This window comes from Amaranthus tricolor, chromosome 7 (assembly GCF_026212465.1).
Source record: "Amaranthus tricolor cultivar Red isolate AtriRed21 chromosome 7, ASM2621246v1, whole genome shotgun sequence".
In the NCBI taxonomy this organism is placed as follows: Eukaryota; Viridiplantae; Streptophyta; class Magnoliopsida; order Caryophyllales; family Amaranthaceae; genus Amaranthus; species Amaranthus tricolor.
Window position 1 is genome coordinate 30,599,782 of NC_080053.1, and position 20,807 is coordinate 30,620,588.

Sequence of the window (20,807 nt, forward strand, 5' to 3'; positions counted from 1 at the left end):
TCATATGTAACAAAATAAAAAGCTAATTAAACATGTTTTTATCGTTAAGAAAACAATTCAATCAAAATCTTAAACTGATGTAGCTAGTAGTCCCTAGAAAATCTCATATACTCTATAGTCTATTACACCCCTTACACAAAAGTCTTTTCGAAATAGAATTGTGGATGAATTACATACAACATACCCTCGTCATGCTTGATGGGCGACGTCGTACATAGAGGTGTTCATTATAGAGGTGTTCATTCGAGTCATCGGGTTTCTTTAGGTTTAGGTGTTTCGGTTGGGTTTGAAATCGGGTTTTCTATTTACATTTTTTTTGCACAATTATAAATCATTTTTGAAGTCGGGGCAAGTTAGGTTCGGATAAAAGGAAAAGTAAATTCGGATCATCGAGTCAATTTTGAACATCTCTAGACTCGTACATTATAGAGGTTAAGTTGACCTCTGATACCAAAAACTAATTCAACCAAAAATTCTAATTGATAGGTATAGCTCCAAGATGTGTTATGTCATACACGATATATTATTTATAGTTTATTATAATCTGAAATTGGTAAATATATTTTTAGCCCCACAATATGAAGTTTTAAATAAAGGAAAACAAAAGCTTCAATGCCACACTTAATAAAAGTACCCTTCTTTTCCATAGCTCATGTACTCTACTTATACCCTTCTACTTTCCCTTAAATCTTGTCACTTCATCCAAACTAATCCCTCTAAAAAGTGTTCTTTTAGCTTCCTGTTTTATTGAAGGGTAGTCCGAGTGATATTTTTTTTCTCATTTCATCATAATTAACCATGGTTAAGACGAACTTTGTGAATGTATTAGTTAATGCACTTGGGTTGGTTAGTCTAGTAGTATTGATGCAAAAATGTGAAGCAGCTCAATTTACAGTTGGTGGTTCTAAGGGTTGGTCTGTTCCTTCTGATAATTCTCCTGTTTTTAATCAATGGGCTGAAAAAATGCGTTTTCAAATTGGTGATTCATTGTGTAAGTTTTTCCATCTTCTTCTACGTGGAGTAAAAACTGACAAATAATTTTATAATTTTATGTGCTTTTCATATTGAAGAGTTAAGACCTGACCTTATTGATTTATATAAAAATCTTCTATCACTTGTTTAATATTTATATACTCGAACATATTATGTATTGCATTAGAGCACGTAGCACATGTCGTAGAATTTTATGTGCACTTATTCTTGACGTGAAGTTTCTTATTATGTCTGTTATAAAAAGTCTATTTAACCTTTTTATTATCACTAACATAGATATAGTTACACATATTTCTGAACACCATCTTGGTAGGAGACATTTGATAGTTATTAAGGTAACAAAATGTTTGTTATAGGTACATAATTATTTTAATTTTAAAATACCATCATTATTTTTTCAATTTTATAATGTAAATAGCATATTCTCTGGAGCTTCATCCACCAGCTTAAGTTGACTCTTGACGGTTGACTTAGTATCAGAGCCAACGTGACTAGAGGTCAGGAGTTCAAATCCTCACCCACTATTTTTTTAAAGTGGAATGTTTCAAACTAGATATGAAGAGTGCATGTGCTGCATCCTCACTTCTAGTCTAAAGTGTTCTCGTGTAAAGGGGCGTGTTAGTGTATATAACATATTTTGAGGCTTCAATCATCAGTTTAAAATTTTGGTTAAGTTTCTCTCATGACATATGAAAGATTGAAGTTTTAAGTTTTTAGCTAACATTTTCCCCTCTTACTTGTAGTATTCAAGTACCAAGCATCAAGTGATTCTGTGCTACAAGTAACAAAACAAGACTTTGACAATTGCAACACACACTCACCAATTGCTAAGTTCAATGATGGAAATACAGAATTCAAGTTGAAGAAATCAGGGCCATATTATTTCATTAGTGGCAACAAAGACAATTGTAACAAGAATGAAAAGCTTGTAGTTATTGTTATGGCCAACAGAACTACCAAAAATTCACCACCATCACCCTCAACCAATGCACCTTCTCCTGGACCCACCACCAGTGATCAACAGCCACCAGTCACTTCCCCGCCGTCCGATGATGGGTCTACTTCAGCTCCTTCAGCTGAGTCTAATCCTCCTAAAAATGGTGCTACTTCTTATATCATGATGAGTGTTTTGGGTTCCCTTGGTGCTTTTATGGGTTCTTCTCTGTTTCTTGCTTTTTAATACTATGATATGATATGTGATCTCGACTTCTAATACTATGTCAATTGTCAACAACCTATTTCAGCTAAAAATTTAAGCTGATGATTAATGTTCGAGTTTTCAGTTGTATTATGTGATTTTTTTAAAATTTTTTCTTTTCTTTTATATTCATTTTGTGATGGTGAATGTATGAATGGTGAATGTATGAATTCCTGTGATTTATTGTCAAGATTTGGTAATTTGTGATTGATTGTTGTGTGGATGAATAAAATTAAGGGGTCACACTTTCTTTGTGATTATAACGTTGAGGATTTATTATTGTATATTGATAGATATGCAATAATAAATGTTTCTACATTTTTTATTATATCAGCTATTTTCTTGAGAGATTGTCTCTTTAAGAGATATATCTCAAGCTCAACTCATTCAAGATTAATGTCTATTTATCGTATCATTAATGCATACTTACATTATTCTTAATGTTTACTCACCGTATCCTTAATACTTACTTTCAATACCTTAAATGTCTACTTACATCATTCTTAATGCCTACTAATTACAATATTTTAAAAAATATACAATATACCGATCCAATTAGAGATGATCTCAAAAAAACCGTCTCTCACAAGAATTTGTATTATTGTATTTAGCAAGAAATATGAGGATACATATCTAATTGCTTACAACCTTAAACTTCACTCTTGTGAAAGAATTGAGACCAATGGATAAGATCATAGAGAAGCTAAATTCAAATATTCGATGCTCTAATTATAGTGTTTGATTTTCAACTTAAACCAGATTATTAACTCAATTAAATACAAGAATTGAAACTAAAAGAACCAACTTTGGCAATGGCATACTAAAACTACATATTAAAGTTAATTTTTTTTGTTAAATGGAGTAATTTGAAAAGATTATTTTACATTTTAATAACAATTGTTGACGTGAGAAAAAAAAATTAAAAAAAAAATTAACAGCTTAAAGAATTTCTCTAAATATTAATTGTATTATTCTTGGTGTCTTGAAAGCGAAATAACCGTCGTGCGAAAACTAATTTACGATAGTTAATGTAAATAGAAAATGTATTTAATTACCATTTAGGTTTATTAATTATATACTGTAATTGTAACATTTCATTAACAAAGCCCGTCTAGCTCAGTCGGTAGAGCGCAAGGCTCTTAACCTTGTGGTCGTGGGTTCGAGCCCCACGGTGGGCGAGTGTTTTTTTGACTTTAGAATTTTAATAATGAATTTGGAAAAGTCAAATAAAATAGAAAAAGAGATAACATATTTACGAACTCAAAGAAAATTCACTTAAAATTTCAATTAATTTGGTTAGTCACCTACTCTAACCACAATTAATTAGTAATGGTGAGTGTTATTACTCAAATTTATGTTCCTTTGTCCTTATAAAAATGCATTAAAATCATTTTGGATGAAATTTAGTGGAAAGTAAAATTAAGTTGAAGAATAAGATAAAAATACAAGTAGATGATAGAAATAAGTGGTTAAAATGAAGAGAAAAAATAAGTTTGTGAAAGAGATTTAAAAAAAGAAAATAAGATCATTGTAAAAAAAGAAAATAAGATCATTGTAAAAAAAGAAAAAAGTGCAAAATAAATAGAACAAACTAAAACGATAAGAGATGTAAATTAAGAAGGACAGAGTATTTTTTTGTTCCGATGTGGAACAAAGATAACAAGAGCAACAATAAGACTTTAACTTTTCTTGATTGAAACAATCTTACCATTGTTGATATTATTTATGCAAGATTTGATTTTTACAACAAAGAAGAGATGGAGAATTTGAGTACAAATTCACTCCACAATCACATACATTCTTGATTTATTGTTCATCATCAATTTTGGTAACGTTTGAATAGATTAATAGATTTCAGATGGGAGCAGTGGCTGATCAAGAAAGCTGCTCTATGTTTTTTTACAAATGATTGTTGACTTGCATCTTTTGACTAGTTAGAGATGATTAGCTATTTTTATTTGCTTTTAAGATCGCTAAATAAGTCAATTATTTAGAAAAATGCATAATAAAACTAAATATTGACCATTGAAGAGCAAAAGGTAAGCTTACAAGACAAAAGCACTCTAAAAGAGCCAACGAAATTATTTTTTATATTGACCTAAAATCCAACTTCTTAACTGCTATAGAGTCATTTATCAAAGACTTTTTGGCTTTTCAACCAACTAAAAATCCAATAAAAAAGACAACCTAAAAATCATTTGCCAAGTGATTTTAAGAGTTCATTTAAAACAATAATTCAGATGCTCGTCAATCTTTCTCTGTACATGATGTCGGCAGCCTATTGCACAGTTGAAATTTTACTGTCGAATATTCTAGCATATGAAAAATTGTGAAGCTACATCACTACATTTGTCGGTCTCTAACGTAGGGAAGAGGATGAAAATTTTCGCGTTACTATTAGTCTATTAGAAGTTTTTCCCCAACTCGACTTTCTTCACTAGCCGAAGTGTGTTTTGTAGGATGGAGTCCAAGATCCCGGCTACCTGGAAAAACAGAAGTAACCTCGTAGAGTGACCAGAAAAAGTTCCATAATAAAGACAATTATTGAGCGTGAGTACCAACCGTGAAAACACCACCAATGATAGCACAAACATTGGTAAGAAAATGCGAGAAAAAGACTTGGGATTTTCTGTGATCAGTACCTGTACATGTATGATGAAGTTAAAGATGATAGATTCTGAAGAAAGAACTATTTTTGCATTTGTATTTACATAGTAATGACTGCAATTTTCAAGATGCCCTAGATTCATAATTCTTTGGTTATCAAAGGATGTATGCTTGAGGGTCGGCCAGAAATAGCCTCGTTATTACAAGGCTGCTTGCACTCAGCCTCCACCCTCCTTTCATTCAGCTTAAGTGTGAGCCTTTTAAAAGGCATTGGGGCAATGCTATTCCTGTTGTATATTCATAGGATAAGTATACCTGCATAGGAGAGAGCTCGAAGTGAAACTTGGCAACCGGGATGTTAATGACTCTGAACTAAACTACTGTGTGCAGTATATTCATGTTCCTCAAGCAATGTGCGGTCAATTGATGTTTTCACTTCGATTTTTACCACTTGAAGATAATGCTCAATCTACAGTCATCCAAGAATCACTGTATTAGACAATCCCAAAAAGGTACTGTAAAGCAAAACAGCAATGAAAACCTGTTCAGGAATTCTAAAGACAATAATCAGCCCTATATTTTGTTCCTTACAGTCTAATTTTTCGAAAGCAATTATCAGCCCTCTTCTAGCAAGCACATAGAAGTGTAAATAAAAAAGCTATATTATTCCTTACAGTCTAATTTTTCGAAAGAAAATTGCACCTGAAGACAATGCACAAGAAAGTTTTTTTTACATAAGCACAGCACATAATCTCACTGTTTAGTAGAGATATTTTCACTGACTACGTTCTTTATTTCCAGTAGTTCAAAGTACACCAAACTCAGTTCAGGCATGTATAATGTATGTAAAGTTGTAAACATGACTACTGGCCGATCCCAAAGCAAACCAAAACAAACTATTCTTTCATTTGATTATTATTTTTTAGGCTAACTATTCTTTTAGTTGGAGCCTAGGAACCCTAGGCTAATTCAAGTTTAGAGCCTGCAACTACAAAAATTTGTCCAGCTTTAAGCTAGGGAAGTTCTGAATTTGAATTCAATCTGCTCATATGAACTTTTAGGCTTAGATATAAAAATGACTACATTTACTAACAGATGAGCAAAACAAACTACAGATGGAAACTCACTGTAACATTTGCATCTGTGGAGTCGTCCAGAGTGATATACGATCCACCACTCAATCGATCATGACTTGCACCAAGATATGGTATGATCCTCTTAACATCACTCATCACCTTGGGCATAATTCTCTTGCCAAATGAAAGATGGGTTATGATATGAGACATGTTCATCGTAGATGCATCAAACGAATGTGATCCAGAATGAGCAGATACAATAAGATTGCCAGGAACCTGCAAGTTACAGCATTAAAAATTTAAAACCTCCATTGACAATCGAAAAAAGTGAAAAAAAAGAAACGATCACATACATATGGTAGTAGGCATATACATCAAAGAAAGCAGTGCAGAGAATAAATATCAAAGATTAACACGAAACAGGTAATGTGGATTACTCTTATGATTCAGAATGCATTGCATCGTAAATTTATTGGCTAAGCTGTTGGTCGCATGAAACATAAGTTAACTAGGATAATCTATGATTACCTTCTTGACACGAACAAATCCTTCAATTCTACAACCACCTGCAGATGGTGCTGGCCTCTTTATATGCTCCATCTTATTGCTAGACTTATCTTCGAGGGCAAGAGTCTTGTTCTCCAATGCAATTGGTGAAACCAGAGATTCCACAAACTACAACAAAAAGAAGCCCCAAGTTACCACATCTACGAATTCCTTCCAGACAGTGAATGAAAAAGAAACAAATGCAATGAGATCAGTCAAAAGGAAGCAAGGAACCCAGGAAGGATGGCCAAACTGATAAAGAATATTCAGTTACCTTGACAAGATTATCAGTGTCACGGTCACCATAGTAAGATTCATGCTCATGATGTCCATGTTCATCTCTGTTTGATCAACAGGTTGAATGAAAATGGGGAAATTTGGATACCAGAACTCAGCAAGAACTACAGTACAGGACTACAGGTCAATCATATAGAATAATCATAAGCAGGATACAACTAAAATCAATTAAAGGAAATACGTATGAAATAGATAACATCAAAATTCCATCTATTAAGAATCAGGATCACCATAATAACAAAACCTAATGATACCACTGCCAATCCAAGAAAACAGTTAGCGACTCTTGTTGTATCATGTATGTATAATTTGAATTTATGGGAAGCTGTTTGTTAAGTAAACACTAGATCCATGGGAAAATCATTCCAAGAGGTAGATGTAGCCAAAAATGCAATCCTAAGTCATTTTTTATACAGTTAATTATATTCTACGCAATGTTTCTGATATTTAGGTGCTTAAGTCAAAGTGTCGATTGTCGAACACACGTGACCATAGCATCCAAATCAGCTATTCTATACATAAAATTGGCCCCAAACAAAGTGTCCAAGACTCCAAGTGTCATACTCTCGTTGGAGTGTCAAGATCTTACACAAGTATGTGAATTGACAGGAAGAGCCCAAATTACAGATCTAAGTGTTCACAAAGAGATAGTCCTGAACTTCAGATATTTCAAGTCGTTGATTGATAAGCAATACGCACATAACAACATGAAAATTCTGAAACAATAAAGCTAGCAAATAAGCAGCTCATCAAAGAGGAAAACTACAAGGTCATTCAAGATAATATACTATTGACACGTCGGCAAGTTGCAAAAACAAACAAAATGGGATATACTAGTGAGGTACCCATGCACTTCACAAACAGTAAGGAAAGCATTCGCTGAGAAGGATATACCTAAGATAGGACCTGGGGGCCAAAACTTATGCACCCCAAATGATTCAAAAGAAGAGTCAACTCAACACCAAAGAGCGCTAAAGCTTAACGCAACACCAAAGCCTTCAAGGAGAAAATCGGTCACTAACAACTTAGCTTGCAATGGAGATAACCCTTATGGCACAGAAAATGGTTCAGTTCACATCATCCCAACAACTCATACAGATCAACTACTAATGTCAGCGCATATTATTATACCCACAGGAATATTACGTGATCGAGGTGTGCCCTTAAAGTTAAAAGGAAAGTTTTATCGAATGGCCAAACAAGCGCTACTATATGGATCAGAATGTTGGCTTTTAGAAAGGATATAGTAGAAAGATGGGAGTAGGGGAAATGTGAATGCTTCGATGGATGAGTGGGCATACCTTGAAGGATAGAATTCGAAACGAAGATATAAGAAGGGTTTTAGGAGTTGCAAATATTGAGAAAAAAGATGAAAGAGAATCGTTTAAAATGTTTTAAGCATGTGTAAAGACGGAGTATTAGCGAACCAGTAGGGAAGATAAAAAGTTGGAGCTTGTGACTTTGAGGACAGGATTGGAAAAGGAAATGATGGATCTAGACTTACAAATTGAGATGGTAGAAAATCAGAATGAATTGAGAATAAAAATCCACGTAAACGACCAGTAGAACTGATATATGGATCATGTAGCTAGTATTATTGTTGTTCTTGTGATTTATCCACTTTCCACAATTAGTCCTGACTCTTGAAAGTCCAATAAGCAATATTTTTCAATTTTTAATTCCAAGGGTTAAAAAATAAATGTCTCGATGAGCTATCTCATGATTCTTTTTCGCTGTGTTTTAGCAATGCAGTCTCCTTATAACAAGGTTGCACACATTTTTTTATTTGAGCTTAAACACAACTTATCTACCCCTTCAAACTCAAAAGATGTAGAAGTTGGTTTAGAGAGCATGCTAGACAAACTCATTGACCACTCCTCTTATTTGCATTTTCTTTTAATTCTTTTAATTTGGAAGAGTATCGTGTGGTGGAAATAGAGTGGTAATCATGAAAACTATTTCCAGTAACACCTCTACAGTCAGTAAAAACAAGGAACGATATAACTCATATAAGCTATCACTATAGGAAAACAACTAATTGTTCCAAAAAGTAAGAAGCAAGAAGGATTGCCTCAAATAACAAGTAGAACTATTGGCATGCCGGACAAACAATGCTATGGGAGTTGTTACAGTTTGATAACCCTATTCTCATGCATGTAAAGCAAGGTCGATTTCAATTGTGTTGAAACAAAAAGATTTATAAGTGAAAGATGCTGACATGTGAACATACACGTGAGCATAGATTTTTAACGGAAGAAAATCACTAAATAAACAAAAATATTTTTATATTATTCCATAATCCATAGCTTGACTGGCATGTTTACTGCGAACCTAGGATAATAAAAATGTAGAGAACGGAAATTAGATTTGGCTCACTTTACATCGCTTCCTTTACGGAAAACTCTGACAGATGGATAGCCTTGTACATGATGCCTGAAAATCATCCATAAAGAACGTATCATATCTTCAGCACATAGCAACGACTAAAAGCTAACATTGACCAATAGGAAATAAAGAAAATAACACAAATTTGGCAACCAGGGAAAGCTTTTCAAAAACGAAAATCACAAAAGGAGATCTAAACTAATCAAATAAAGAGGTTATGGATCTTACTCTCTGTTCACAATTCACATCCCACAATCATAAAAGGCTCCAACAGTAAAACTCATGTCATTTTGTGACAGTTTAAACTTGCCTTTTTTGAAACAAGTTTTTTTTTTTTTTTTTTTGAAAAAAAGATTGAATAATATAAGACTTTTGCATTTCTCTGACCCCTCAATAATTACCAACACAGATCAATTTTCTAAAATCTAAGCTAATTTTCATGTAAATGGAATAATATAGACTTAACACTTTTTAAGGTGGCCAGGTAGGGAAGTGAAATGATTCAGGGGAGTGGGGAGGGAACTGAAAGCAACACACCATAAACAAAGATTACCCCTGTATCTAAATGCCCTTAACTTAAGAGTGCAAACTATTCTTAAAACTGAACCCCTTGGGCAGAAACTAAATATATAGACTAAAACTATCTTTACAAATAACAATTGAACAAAATTAAATAAATACAGACCCTCTATGGATGTCCATTATCGATAGAGCCAAAGTTTTGGATTATAAAGGATGATAGTAAAATGGCTCATTATATCGTGTCCGCTTCGTATTCATGTAAGTTACACGTGATTATCACAATCAAGGGTCATCGAAAGAGCCTCTTTGCTATATTACAAGGACAAGGTTGCACATATCCAAGCAGCCGACCCCAAACGGAGTCCCCTAGTTGATTGTGGTCATGGATTGATGTTGCTGAACTCCCTCTAAGGTCAATCATTTTATCTGTTGTGGTTGCCAGACCTCAAAATCTTCCAATAGAAAGGCTACAAAATTATGAAATAATTGATGTTTTTGTTGCAAGCTGCGATCACTCATTAAATATCACAACTTGCACCATATCCACTACCACAGCCTATCAACATCAGCTTATCTCCCTTCCTCACCAATACTGTTGCACCTTTACTGTAGATCATCATCCTATCTCATCCCATATGGGCTGCCATCCATCTCCAATTCCTGCCACTGGCACCACCCGTCACTTTTTGTTCTCTTCTCTGCATGCCCATCATTACCTCGGGGTTCAGGTCAACAATGTTGCTAGCACATCCTGAGGCTGAGGTATCAAGAGTTCAAATCCCTCCAGCTCCTGGGCCCCTGGCCCAGTCATCATCTATGGTAAGCAATGTGACAGTGGAGATGGATGGATGTATCTAGATAGCAAGACACAAACAATGGCCAGGGTAAAGACAATTGATTACTGTCAAAGACATTCCACAACCTACCACTCCCTCTTCAAATATCACTAATAAAGGCTGAATTACTCCATATACATGAAACTATAGCTCCTTAAACACCAAGTATCTTAAGTTCTTGAACAAAGGGTGTTACTTTGGGCGTAATATTTTGTCATCAGAAGACAAGGATTGGGTGGTGGTGGTGGCCTACTTTTTTGTCACCAGAAGATAAAGAAAATTATTTAGACGTTTTAGCCACCACCAAACAACAACATAACACAATGTCAGACAAAGAAAAATGTTATAAAAAAGTACCTCCTACACAAATCAACTTGTACTTGCAATCTACTTTCCCCAAAAGAACACAGCCGTCAGCTTCTGGATCATGTCTGAAACATCAAATACATTAGTAGACAAAAAATGTCCAATGCATGACTAAACTCAAAAAATGAGCAAAATTTACTCGAACTATGCAATCAAACAAACAACACAAGAAAAAAAGAAAAAAAGAGAGAACAATGAAGTATCCTACCTCTCTCTGATGATCATTGCTGCCCTTTCCCATGAAGGTTTCTGCAAGACCAAGAGTGTATTTCAGATCCGATCTATGGGAAGATAAGAAAGAAAAACTACTTAAATAATGACACTTAAAAGAAGTACCAGTTTTTTGCTCCAATAACACCAAGGAGCATAAAAGTTGACAACCAAAATATCATGCCTGCAAAAGGTAAATTTTATGTTAATCAAATAAAAATTTCTAGTATACACATCAAGTGAGCAAATGATATAATTCCACAGAAAAAGAAATATAAAAATTCTCTTCCAAAAAACATAGCAGCATCAATAATATTGGAAGCTATTTAGGTACAGTTAGAAAGCAGAAAAAATCTATCCCTACAACTCATACTTTACATTGATGAAAGGGGGAAGAATCAAACTGCTCTCCGTAATGTTCAGCTTACTGAAATTTTAACTATTTCTTTGATGTTTCTCAAATCCTACACCACTCCAATGATGTGTTCAACCCTTGGGCTACTTTATTCTCTAGCAAATAGCGATTCACCAACTTCCTAACCAAGTCCACCGCCATGTGCCAGCATTCTTCTTTTGCATCACCTACTTCAAAATTTTCCTCCTTTGCTTTGTTACCCCGCTCTCTGGCACAATAAACAAACAGAAATAAGTCAAACTAGAAATATGTGGCAAATAATCAGGCCATTGACAACTCCAAAAACAGCCTAATGATCCAAACTCACCACCCAAGCATAATTAAGACACTTGAGACAGAAAGAAGGCAATAGAGTGAGAAAGTAGGCAACAATGGTGGTGATTTTTTTTCCTAGATGCACTATTTGGACAGCATGAATTTCATCAAATACTACATTTCATCTAGTGAACAGTGCGTTTCTCGTTGAGAGGTAGAGTAGAAGAATGTGGCTTTTCCAGCCACCAGAAGAGCACTGCCACAACTGCGCTTCTCTCTACCCTGACGTGCTGGTTCATAATTTCATGAGACTTACTGCAAGTGATTTTCTGGTGACTAGATGTGAGTGGTGAATGGAGAGTGATTGATCGTGGTGATAGTTATGGCTCATGAGCAGGAAGTAGAACAGTAGAAGATGGAGGGATGTACAGAAGGTAAATGGTGATGCAAAGTATTTTTTGTCTTGATTCCTCAGTGTAGGAAATTTAAGAACTCCGCAGGATTAGGTCATCAGAGGAATAAGTCTGTAGGGTAATCTATTTGTTGTAAAAGTAAAACTAGAACCAAACACGTAAAGAGGTAGCAAGGGACTTGATCCTCTCTTTTGTTATCCGTTACTTAGATACCTTGAACAAAATAAACCCTTTAAAAGATATTGAACAATCAACCTACATAAAGAAGAAATCTAATACTCCTGCCTATCCCACTATTTGTCCCATTTGGAATATGACAGTATTTATCACTCACTCTATATTTTTTACTTTATTCGTGATCTATAATTTAAAAACATAGTCAAGTAAGATCTTCTTCGATTCGTCTCAATGTTAATATTATTCGTATCAATTTTTTATTGGTTTCAATTATGCACAATTAGAGATATTGAATTAGTGCATTGGCAAGCTTGCTGCAATCCCAAATCACACAATTATTAAGGATAGGAATACGTAATAATCATTGAATTGAAGCTTACTCTTGTGTGACTCTATCAAAATTTTGCCCACTTAAGACAAGTGAACCTTCACTATAGTCTTCCTCACCATCATCATCATGCTTAATAGAATGTGTTGTGGGTCCAAATAGAAATTCAGAACCGGTTGGTCTCATATGTGAATCTATTGAAAATTTGCAGATTGTTTTTGTTATATTCAATCTGTTCTGCAAGTTAAAAAGTTATGAATCTTTAGAAAATCCAAAAAGTATTGAACAACATAAGTTGAAAAGAAAAACAAAACAGATAGTACTTGCAGTTACAAATATAATATAACAACGTGGCACATATAAAAGGTTCACCAGACAGAAACTTTTCACCCATGACCCAACCAAAACCACCCAAAATAAAAAACGGGAAGAAGGCTCGGAAAAAGGAAGGGGGGGAGAAGGGCATGTTTCAAGCACTATTCTGACTTTGTTAAAAATTAACTTGCAACTGCAGAAGCCGCTGAGAGCAGGCCCACACTAAATATTGAACTTAAACACTCAGCAGCTATCTTCAATGGCAAAAAAATATTTGACAGTCTTTCATCCAAACAATTTCAAGAACTATATATGACCATCAATTTTTGAAGTAGATACAGATGAAGATTGCAGAACAGTGGTTTCTCCACGACATATGGCAAGGAACAAAACATTAAGTTCATAACAAATTTCTAAATTTCTAAATTATTCATCATTGAGATTGAGATTTAGTACCAAAATTAAATCACTAAGAAAAATTCCGTCACCCAATTTGCAATTAATCACCAGCATTAACAATGTGACATAGTGACTGGCAAATGATTCGCCAACTAAAGTTTACCATATCCACATGTTTTATTCTTTTCAATTGAAAACTTGTTCATTCCTTTGTTCACAAGTTCATGCTTCTTATCTCAGACTCCCAACTTCATAAAGCAATCCACTAAATTGTCAGTCCAAACATTTAGGAAGTATCAATTAAAATAGTACAGAACACTCTAACCGCAGTGAAAAAGTGTGATTGTACTACTTCCAAATTGATAGAACGATAGAGTAAGTTTGTAACAGCCAAAATCCTGGTATGTAACAGGACTACGGCCCTACGGAAGCAATAAGAGACACTCTAAAACAACATCAACGTCAACACTGCTTCAATGTTTCAGAAATATTACATCTGCGGATGAAATAAGGGAGGTTCAATGATATACACAATCTCACCCTACTATAGCAAAAAGACAGTTGTTACGGGACCATTGATCTAAACAAAACCATTTCCTAATTCACATAAATAAGCATCGCCAAATGCACTCAAATGAGCTGATTTTAGATGATCTACTACACTTCATAGTAAATACTGAACACACAGAAGCAATAGATTAGACCATCACTGCCCCAAGTAATGAGCCATTAAAAAAGAGTGGCTTGACAAGGAGTAAATGGACATCTAAATTAGACACTAAAGGTTATTACCATTAAAAAGAGAGAAAGATTAATTGTATACTATTGCAAACTTAAGGCAGTAGGCAGTGTACGTTACCAACAAGAGAAAAAAAAGTTCCTACTGAGACAAACAAGTTAATAAATCTAAAAGCAAAAATTGACAACATGTTGACCCAGTCAAAAACATCAGGCATCCTACATTTCTGCATATGTAAGGTCGCACAAAGATTTTTGGTATCATAAAGCAACAAGATGACAGTACTTACCGTTCCCAAGACATCGCTCACATCAACTGAAGCAAATTCACAAGAAAGTGCTGGAAAGCTACACGAGATTTTATAAAATATGTTAATATGTTAATATTGCTATCAAACACAGTATTAATACAAAATAGATGAGATGATGGGATAATAAATGTTGACAACTCAAAACAACAACGAGTCCAAAGCTTCGTCCGAACAAAATGGGGCTAACCACAGAACAAATCAACATGGGAAATTGTAGCTAACAAAGATTATTTGGCGCTTTCCAATACTAATAATATGTAAAGTCCGCATCGTGAATTAATTCTACACGTAGCAACTCCATTATAATTGTTTGTACATGCATGAAATTTCGAATACCATATGCACTCACCTGGACAAGTGCCACAAAACATTATAAACTGACAGAATGAAACCAAAATACTTACTAGAACCCAGTAAAATGCATATGTAAGCAATAATTACGAAATTGAAGCATCTCAACGTCGGCTTGCAATATCTTTTGAGCTTTGACACATCAATTTGAATGTTATAATAAATTAAAATGCTGTATTGCATTAAGTTCATAAATATTGTCATATCCTACCTCATATTGAAATCAATGCGCAAGAACTCTCCATCGAGACTCTTATCAACTACCACAGCAGTTAAGGTGCTCAGGGATAAGAAACTACTTAGCTCCTACAGATAGAGCATTTTTTATCAAATACGGCCAAGCAGCTATCTGATATAAAATTTGATACCTCATATAAATTCAGAATTATTTTTTTTTACAAATATTACGATATTTCAATTAAAAAAATAAATATATATGTACGATTGAAGCGACCAGAAATCACAGTTGGCTACAGTAGAATACTTGAATTTGATTGTATATAAATATTGAATAATACTCCCACAGTCAACTACAATGGTTCTGATAGTCCCGACTTACTTTGAGAGAACTATAAGATTACTCCTTGGAATGAACTGTGACATGAATTATGACATGGAAAATATTCATTGAGGTTTATAGTTACACATGCAAGCATCGCACAAGTCACTAACAAAACTAAATTAATCCAAAGAACAAGTAATTGTGAAGTATCAGGCCAGCAGCTCCACCCATATGAGCATAACAATTGAGTCACAATTCACAATATTGTGACCTAAAGCTTCACCTCAATAACCAAGTTTGCGCAGAAAACTAATCAGCTCTTAGCTAGACTTGACTCCATACTTATAAGACCGTGCTGACTCTTCCCTTTCCAAGAGGGCAAGTTATCTGTATCCTGGACAAAACCTAAAGTCCAAACTGAAACAAACTAGCTTTAGCAATTTGGTTGAAATTTCTCAACCCATTTTGAATATGGACTCAAACTTCTGGCTGGATGTGAACTGAGCATACTTGGATATAAAAATAGCAACCAAACCTAAATACTAGATTACTATCAAAGCTTTGATTTTCCTACCCAAGTTCAGAAGAGAAGCTAGCCAACCTCAAGGCAGAAGCCTAATCTCCAAAACAGTTCTATCAGAACTGATATACACGTAAGCAATAAATTACACCCTTCAGGAACAATATTAGATACATGTTCAAGTCTTGGCTTTATTAATTGAATTCAAAAGAGCAAGTCCACATTTGTTTTGGATCACTATGGATTTAGTCCAAACTCACTATGGCTGTAAACTTTGACTTTCAGTTAGGATTTAATGTCAGGACATTCCTATCCCCCAAAATAACAATAATTAGCAAAAAGATTAAGAGTGGTAAAAAATAAGAATAACTAAAACATGACATCTGATTAGGGTGAGTAGGTGATTAGGCTAATTGCATACCAGTCATAAGATACCTACCATGCCAAACAAAAAGATCATGCAGAATGCAGCAACAATTGACAATCCTGCACCTGACAATGATGCCTCCGTTTAATCTCTAGAAATCTTTCTGCAAGCAGCAAAAGATAATTCAACAGCATAAATGAGAGGCATAATAAAAAAAAACAATATCAAATATGAGTTCTGGTACAGTTGCTAATCAATTTTTTTATTTATATGTACACTATGATGCAAGGACAAATGTTCCACAGAAATGTATTCTTCACTTTCAGAGATTTTCTACCTAATAACAAAATTCACCAATATATATTCAAAGAAGAACCTCTAGTTTTCACTTATCTTGATGTAAATTGTAAAGAGATACCCTAGTGCTATTGAAAAAACCATTTGATGGTGAAAGTTTTATTTAATTAACTTAACGTGATAAACCAAATCATAATATATATCAGGTAATTTTTCATCTCCCATTAAAATTGAAGCCTACGATAGTAACAAAAACAATTATGCCAAAGCCTTAATCACCATAATATGGGCCGGCTACATAACCAAATCAGTGTGAGAAATCGTCATTAAGAAAGATTATTTAGCCGTATCTAATGCTAAAAATAATGCCTACATATACAACCAACAAATCAATTTCAATAATCATCTACAAAAATAGTCCTCCATTCATCCATTTGATCCTATCTATTGTCATATAATTCTATAAATCTCAATTTTTCATGTGAAATTAGAATTTGCAGCATTAAAGAGCATGTGACTTTAGATATGAATGACTAAAGGAGGAGAATATAAGTAGATAATCATTTTAATCAAGTTTGTTGATTGATATTAAATTAAAATATTAGTATTAGTATTAAGAAAGGAAGATAATTTTACAATAAATTAATATAAAAAGTACAGGTCTTAAAATCTATGTAAAAAAAAGAAATAGAGATGCAAAATCAAACAATAAAAGTGTTTATCAAAAACTATAAATTAAGAGGAAACGGCAGCGAAAGAGAGGTTCGTTCATCATATAATTATATCATAATGACTCAACAGCCACAACAAAAAAGCAAGATGTAAAAAGCAGACCAACGGACCACATAATCAGCCTGTAAAAATTAAACTATCAAATAAAGCAACTCCTTCGTACCGAGAGGCAAGTGACACACTTCATTATCGTCACTTCACATTTATATCTATAAATGACAAGAGTCAAATTTGCATTTTCCAAGAAACCCAATAACTCACATCACTAAAAGGTCCATGAATAATCACACAAACAATTTAAACAGCTAAAATGAAAACAAACAGTAGTAAAATTAGAACAGCTTCCAAAACCTACACAAATTCCGGGTTCCCTACATGGCCCAGCTATACTGACAATACTGACCATAGAATAACAATATTGAAGCCTTAACCCAAAAGATGAGTAGCGTACTTTAGAATCCATACGTTCTTCTCCTTTCCAACACTAATTATTAAATATATTGGTAGCACATAATAAAATGATTTTATCCATGATACTGAGGCTAGCTAGCAACATGCCAGAACCAATCACATTGAGAGATTCAATCAACGCACAAAAATGTGGTTTAGGTTGTGGTTACGGTGACGGTCACGCCACCATGGTGAATGGTGATGATGTGGAAACGGAATGATTCAATTGCCAAACCACAAATATCGATTGAGTCCATGAGATATCCCTTAAACTTGTCTAAAGCTCGCTTTTTTTGCACCTTTACAGCACGGGTAATATCGATTATGTGGATTTGAAAAAATTTAAAGTTTGGCCGATATGGTTAATGGTACGACGAGGCCTTATTTTTCACCATGAATTCAATAGCTTAGAACTACATGACAACATGTACACTAGCTACGACCGTAGAAAAAACTTAATCAAATTTTTGCTCCTCTTCGAGTAAGCAAATCAATGTTTACACGAAATGATATTCGATTCAATACAAGTAACGATACGAAAAAAGAGAAATGTTAATTTAATGTTTCGAAAACTTAGGCTTTGGGGACGACCTTTAGCACCTTAGGAACCTAACCTTGCACCATTCAAAACTAAGGTGTGCTCGTGACACACAAATATTCCTCAGGCACACCCATTGCAAACTAGTTCTCTAGGATAGCACTTATTGACAAGAAAGAAAGGAAGTGAAAGTAAAGGAAAGAAACGAGAGGAAAAAATGATAAGATTTCCATATTATTAAAGAGACTACTTTCTTACAAAATATGAGGGATCTATTCCTCCAATTACCTCCCTTCACCATTTGTTATCCAGATGAAAAGAACTTTATTTCCATCCTTTCCATTCCTTTGTAACAGTTACCTATCCTTATGATTCATGTGATAGGATAATGATATTGATGAATAACTATAGTTCATATGATGAGTCTATCATAAGCACCAGATCACTTCTTGATTATTCGGGATCGGTGAAACGTGATTTGCTAGTTAGTTCGCCTTTCGAATTCGCGCTCAAACTAATTCAAAAATAGCCTAAAAACGATTATAATTCACTTTTTTCGATTCGAGATTCGTGAGGTGATTAGCAAATCATGTGACATTGTTCGCGATCTAACCTACCTGATTATCCGAGTTCATAAAATATAATCTATCATAAAGGTCTTCTAAATTTATGTTAGCATAAGAGCGGCCTTAGCCGTTCGGTGAACCATGTAAATTTACGTGAGGCTTATATCCATTGCTTACTTCATCATATTGTTTGCAAGTTGCAGAGTTAATTTATTGCACAAAAACACTTACTTCCTCATCATTCCTACTTGTGTATTTTGTGATCGGTACACCGATCAATTCACAATTGGCAGTTACATTCATACAACTCTACGAGGTCGAGGACATTATTTAGGTAGCCGTATAAATTCAACAGTTGCAAACCAGTTAATTTACAAAGTTAACTTCCATTCAATTTGTAGTGTTCAACGAAATTATCATATATTTGATGCATTCACTCTCGATAAACAAAAAAAAAAAACTTCAACATATAATCTCCTCTAGAATTCTCAAATAGTGGTACTAAAAAAGATAATTGCGATTACAACAAAATTCACAAAATCAACTAAATATCAAACTCTGGAGCACAAGAGAGGATAATTGATGAAAATAAACATTAATCACATTACAAATAAGTCTCAATCAAGTAACAAAGCGCTGATCATACAACCGAATTCAAGAATCAAAAATGAAATGCAGGAGAATGAAAATAGAATCTGACCGATAAAAATCGACGGACTTAAGCTTGCTAGAGGAAATCATGGCGTTGATAGGAAGAAAACTGAAACAAAATGAGGCAAAATTGAGAAAATTATAGACAGAAAACAAGAATTTAGGGATCTGCGGAAGAACGAGAGAGAAATGAAGATCTGAAGAGAAAATTTTTCTTCTGCGATCAAAATTGAAGAGGGAAGGGTGTAAAATGTACGTCTTTCTCTACCAATACCAACACTCTTTATTACTATTATCTTAATATCTTGCTGTACCAGTAGTCCAGTACCTACGAGCAAGTGTCTTATTTACTATTTTACTTCCTCCGTTCATAATACTTACCCTGCATGTGATATATTGTGTGGAAAAATGTCACCATCAATAGCAAGTATTATGAAATGGAGAAAGTATGTCAATTATATAAGATCATCCTATCTTATCACGGGATACACTGATATAATAAGCCAAGTTATTTTATTGATTAATTTAATATTTCACATTTAAAACAGAGAAATTTTATTAATATTTTTGAGACATATTTATAAGATAAAATGTATTTATATGAAGTTTTGTTAGGTTCGCTCTAATGTATATTTTTTTATTATGTATTTTTTATAATTTTTTATCATGTGTATTTAGAAATATTAAGGCTTAAAATTTACTTTAAAAATTTTGCAAAAGGTAAATGAAAAGAACAAAAAAAACGGAAGGAGTATTATAAATGGATCACTTATCAATTCCCACTTTAAAATTGTTAAAAGTAATCATTTTAAGTTTGACTAATTACTTCAAGACTGTAATTATACATTGCATCAATCCAATAAAAATCATCTTAAACCGTTCCGTTTGAGAATTTGTGATTTAAAAATTATAATGAAAGTTAAAGATAATGCAATGAGAATACGGAGGTGGAACAAAGATAATACAATGCCTAATCAATAGATCACAAATTCTCAAATGGGGCGTTTTTATTGTGAAATGTATTTAACATTATCTTAGACTCTTACTTAAAGATGGTCTCTAATAACCAGAGTTGCCAAAGAATTATTATTATTATTATTATTATTATTATTATTATTATTATTATATTGATGTTGCTAATTATTTGTAATTAGAAAAAAAATTTAATTTTCACCATTTAAGCGAAACCACAAATTATTACAACCATAAAAATTGTCATATGTAGCATAAAACCAGCTACATTTAGCAAATCCCCCCTAATTACAAATAATTCTCCAAAAATATATAAGTTGATTAATAGCCAATTTTATTGAAAACAGTATATAATATTCTATAGAGATACTTTCTTTTCTTCTCAAAGCAATTTAATTCTTTTTCATTTTCTTTTTGATTTTTAACTTATATCTGAAATCAACCCTGCAAAAGAAATTTTGCAGGGGAGATTAA

The 20,807-nt window shown here is 33.7% G+C and overlaps 1 protein-coding gene, 1 non-coding gene and 1 pseudogene across 2 annotated transcripts; 2 read left to right on the plus strand and 1 right to left on the minus strand.

Moving 5' to 3' along the window:
• Nucleotides 1-638: 638 nt before the first annotated feature.
• Nucleotides 639-2,506, plus strand: LOC130818322 (early nodulin-like protein 9). The gene is made up of 2 exons (XM_057684449.1): nt 639-991; nt 1,737-2,506. Exons 1-2 carry the CDS (start codon nt 799-801, stop codon nt 2,171-2,173), a joined length of 630 nt encoding a protein of 209 aa, XP_057540432.1. The 5' UTR covers nt 639-798; the 3' UTR covers nt 2,174-2,506.
• A 790-nt stretch (nt 2,507-3,296) lies between these two features.
• Nucleotides 3,297-3,369, plus strand: TRNAK-CUU (transfer RNA lysine (anticodon CUU)). Its single transcript has one exon. It is a non-coding gene; the product is annotated as a tRNA-Lys (tRNA).
• Nucleotides 3,370-4,370: 1,001 nt separating this feature from the next.
• On the minus strand, nt 4,371-19,672 carry LOC130818337 (protein disulfide-isomerase 5-4-like; annotated as a pseudogene).
• Nucleotides 19,673-20,807: the final 1,135 nt, after the last annotated feature.

Bases quoted from the DNA above. Each gene is read 5' to 3' on its own strand.
- LOC130818322 (XM_057684449.1), top strand. From the start codon at position 799: ATGGTTAAGACGAACTTTGTGAATGTATTAGTTAATGCACTTGGGTTG. The intron at 992-1,736 runs GTAAGTTTTTCC...TCTTACTTGTAG, and splicing joins TCAAATTGGTGATTCATTGT to TATTCAAGTACCAAGCATCA.